This window comes from Atta colombica, unplaced genomic scaffold, assembly GCF_001594045.1.
Source record: "Atta colombica isolate Treedump-2 unplaced genomic scaffold, Acol1.0 scaffold38, whole genome shotgun sequence".
Taxonomy (NCBI): domain Eukaryota; kingdom Metazoa; phylum Arthropoda; class Insecta; order Hymenoptera; family Formicidae; genus Atta; species Atta colombica.
In genome coordinates, this window is record NW_017259490.1 from 1,734,720 (window position 1) to 1,739,075 (window position 4,356).

Here is a 4,356-nt window from a genome sequence, read left to right on the forward strand (position 1 = left end):
ACGAGCCTTCATTGTCGTGTATTTTCTAGCGTTGTAAAAATGCACGCGACGCTTCGCATTTTTACTAAGCAGGAGAGCTGTCATTTAGTATCCCAGCGCCTTAATGAATGTTTAGGGGTCATCAAGGTTGAACAAGGCGGCGCGACGTGTTGCGCCGTGGAAGGGGCGCGGCGGTGGTTGCCTATTGTGTCACCCTATATATAACGGCACTCGACACCCCACGCCGTATTAAGAACATTCACCGCATCCGCGGTAACATGGTTTCCAGTTCCAACAAGGTATATCGCCGAGTATTTCGAGCTGGCGCGAGTGCGCGAATACGTGGTTCATAGTGCCCGCGTAAGAAAAAGAGAGAGGGAGAAAGAGCGAGATCAATTTCAGTCAATTTAAATGCAAGTGCTCGATCTAAATGTTTCGATGATTTTTTTCGCGAAACCGATATTGGTGCCCGTGGGAAAGTGTGCGCCTTGGCAAATGATTGTATACACGATGTTTCGCCCATACACCCTCAAGATTTATTCCGAGAAAATATTTTAGGACGCGAAATGCTATAGAGTGACAAGTGCGTCATTGTGTGAACGTGAACGCGTATTAGAAGTATTTCATTTTGAATATATAATCGTTGAATAAATTAAAGAGCACGCAATTTCTACGCATTGAAATCTAAGTTTATCATTTCAGAATTCGTATATTCAACGATTTATTGCAATTTTTTGCATTATCCATACAGTATAGACGTCCAAGGAACGTCCTAAAAACATCCAGAGAATAGTTTATGTTTTAAAAATATTTTCAGGATATTCCTCGGATAAAGTGTGCTGTATGGATATCTTCTCGTGATATTTACAATTCATCAGCGTCATATTTGAGTTACTGCGTTTTCTTCATAGAGAAAATTCATCTTTCCTTTTAAGATGACGCCATGGCTGATGGCATTCTTCTGTCTGGCAACCGCGAGCTGTTCGAACGTCACGGACCAGCAAACATCGGAAACACAACATGATCAAGTGGCGATCTTGAAGCAGATCAGAAAGGTGAACGAAGACGGCTCTTATACATATGGTTACGAAGCTGGTGATGGCTCATTCAAGGTAATTATGTGCGTAACTACTTAAGCGCGTAATTTAACCGCGCCTATCATCTATTTTTCCGAGAATCATAAATTGCACCGCACGATCGGTTCCCACAATATCGAATATTAATTAGTCGGAACAATTCTTTTCATTCTGATTACACTTAAAATAACAATGTGCTAAATAAGTAATTGCAATTTTGCTAATAACAATTTTAATTATATCAATATCAACAGTAACTTCAATAGATATAAAAATCTAATGAACTGCCATGATTACGGCAATTAGAAAAGTTATATCTTATTATATAATTTTATTTATAATCTCTCATCAGTATCTCTCATCTATAATTATAAAATTTTCAAAAAATTCTGTAACTTAAATTAATAAATAGAACGAATAATATGTGTAAATGTTTAAATTTAAATTGTTATTGAAATATATTTTGGAAATTATATATATTATTATCATTTAAATATTTAATAAAGCAAGATTATATAATTTAGTAATATTTATTATACATACCTATATAAAATTATTTAATTAAAACATTTTTTATTAAAACATTTTTCACATTTATGATAATTGTATTAATAAAAAGATTAATTTGTTCGTGCAAGAATCACGCCATTCTCATGAAAAAAATGAATGGAAAATACTTGCTTTGTCAGGTCGAGAGTCGTGATGTTTTGGGCAACATTAAAGGCACGTTCGGTTTTGTCGACGCTAACGGCGAGATAAAGAGAGTTTCGTACTCCTCTTCGAATGGGACGGGTTTTAAAGCAACTACCATGTCGCCATTGCAGGAACACATATCAGTCGTGCAAAGCATGCCGCGCATTAACCGTACGTTAACTACGAAAAGACCGACCATCGTGTACGCCACGACGACGGAATCGTCGACCAGACCGTCAGTGGTACAGTCGATTCCTCGAACGAGGAAGACAACTACGAGTACAACCACGACGACCACAAGCACCACCACTACAGAGACACCGAAGACGATATTCGGACACTACTTAAAGGGTACAGCGAAGAACAGGCCGCGCCTAGTCATCAATGGCCAGCAGAGACCGATCGTCATAGAGGAAGATATCGAAGACGAAGATTCGCAAATTAATCGACCCAGTACGGATGACAAGAGTGGTGCTTATCGAAAGATCATTTTTGCCAAGCGACCGATTGAACACAGTCTCCCGCCGATCTCTGAGGATTTCGTAGAGAAGGAAGATGAGGTCAAAATCACGACGGGGAACAACTTGAGGAGGCAATTGCACGACGAGACAACCAAATCGAATTCTGATAACGACGAACATTCCGACGTTTATGGCGGTTCATTGTCTACGACGCGTCCTTTGTTCACCACGACATCTCCATCGCGAATTCTCCAGAGGGTTTCTACTACTTCGCGCACAGAACGCCCGAAATTCTATGTCAATCGTCAAGATAATCTAGGAGCGGGTGGTCGATTCGACAGTCCGAAGTATGAAGGTTCTCGGGTCTACGAGACTGAGAAACCCCCCCAAGAGGAGCGTACGTCGACTCAGCAGACCTTACTTCACGGTTCTACAACCAGGGTACCAGCAGATATTCGGGACTATGTCAGACAGAACACCGAGCCTGTCTTCATGAGACAACAGCCCGAGCAGTATCTGCGAGAATTACCGCCCAGGATACTCGTTCCGTCCCAACCGGGCAATCTCGAGGAAGAGGGAGGCGTCTATAGAGCAATACCAATCAATAGGATCTTGTTAAGGCCTCCGTCGAATCATCAGCCGGTTTACTCGAGCACGACAGATGCCAACGTTCATTACCTGACGGAGACTCCCATACCCGATCCCGAAGATGAGGCGCGAATCGCAATAAACATGAACTATATGCGTCCACGTCCTATACGACCGCTGATATATTCGGACGCCGACCAAAGAGCACGGCCGATCCTACGACCGATTCCAAATGCGATAGTTCATCCTGATGACAGAGACTATCAAGCAACCACGCCCGAGACTGTATATCCTTACCGGACTGGCGCACTACCGCTGCCTCCAGAGCCACCGAATCCGATCGCACCGCCTCTGAGTCGACGAGACTTCCAGATGTTGCTAAGGAGGCTATTGGTAAGCCAATATGGCGTACAAGCTCTATCATACCCAAAGAGCTTCCTCGAAGATGCTTTATATGATCAGCAGCCATATCCTTCGTATCCAGCGGGCTTTCAGGCGCCGCTTCCAAGACCCGAACTCGCGTATGATCAGCAAGCGCAATATGGTGAGCGAGTGTCCCTGAGACGTCCGGTATATCCTCGGGCTCTAAGCCCGCTCTATCATCCCCAGTATGACGAGTACCATGACAGATATCCCAAGAGAGTGTATAGGCAGAAATTTTACACACATAATGTAGACGAAAATGACGAGATCCTACCAGCGCCTATTAGGGAAGCTTTGTTGCTGCGAATGGTAAATCTAGCGATCAACACTGAACGGTCAACGACCGTTCCGATGACCACCACGACACCGGCATCGAGATATAGAAAGACAGGCCCAGTCAGAAGCGTGCAGATCATTACGGACGATGAGGAGGAGGAAAAGGACACGAGGAAAAAGATGTAATGAGTGGGTTAGAAGTAGTTAGGAATTACGAAAAAGTATTACTTATTGCAAGTACGTAAAACGAGTTAAATTATTGTAGAATTTTAACTAATTGTTATGACTTTTTTATAAGATGAAAGAACCTTGACGAAAGTTAACGAATTTGCTTCCAACAAATAATTTTTAGACATGTAATTTTTACTATTACTAATTATCCTGGAACGGTATCAAATTCTCACGATAGCATATTTAAGCATGACGAAGGGACTTACATCAACGGCAACCTTTTTTTTGTAGTGAACGAACGGATATGTCCATCAGCGTGTAAGGATCAATGTCTTACACGCAACGGACGCATTCGTGTCGTTAATGAATCGAATCATTTCGCGAAAGGGAAATCGTTGCTGCGCAGCCCGACCGATTTTCTGCACGATAGCTTGCCAACATTTGTCGACGCATATTTATGTGCTTTAGAATAGATGCATCAGTCTACGACCGACTAAATAATAGTTAGATAATTAAATTTCTTTTCTAAGCAAAGATATTTTATTTTCTCATATACTTATCTTACAGGTATCGCATAAAATTTTTTTCACGCTGCTGAGATTTGCGTATAAATTATAATGTTGTTTAAAATTAATAACGAGGAAAGAATGTTGAAATAACAAAATCACCAGTGAATAGATGACAGTTTT

General features: G+C 41.6%; 1 protein-coding gene across 2 annotated transcripts; it reads left to right on the forward strand.

Moving 5' to 3' along the window:
* Positions 1 to 227: 227 nt before the first annotated feature.
* LOC108690896 lies at positions 228 to 4,155 on the forward strand. Of its 2 annotated transcripts, none has more exons than XM_018198428.1 (3): positions 228 to 278; positions 915 to 1,091; positions 1,745 to 4,155. In XM_018198428.1, the coding sequence occupies exons 1-3, from the start codon at positions 258 to 260 to the stop codon at positions 3,680 to 3,682; spliced, it is 2,136 nt and encodes a 711-aa protein (XP_018053917.1). In that variant the 5' UTR covers positions 228 to 257; the 3' UTR covers positions 3,683 to 4,155. The 2 variants fall into 2 exon arrangements, with proteins under 2 accessions (XP_018053917.1, XP_018053918.1); XM_018198429.1 differs by having other exon boundaries at positions 1,880 to 4,155.
* Positions 4,156 to 4,356: the final 201 nt, after the last annotated feature.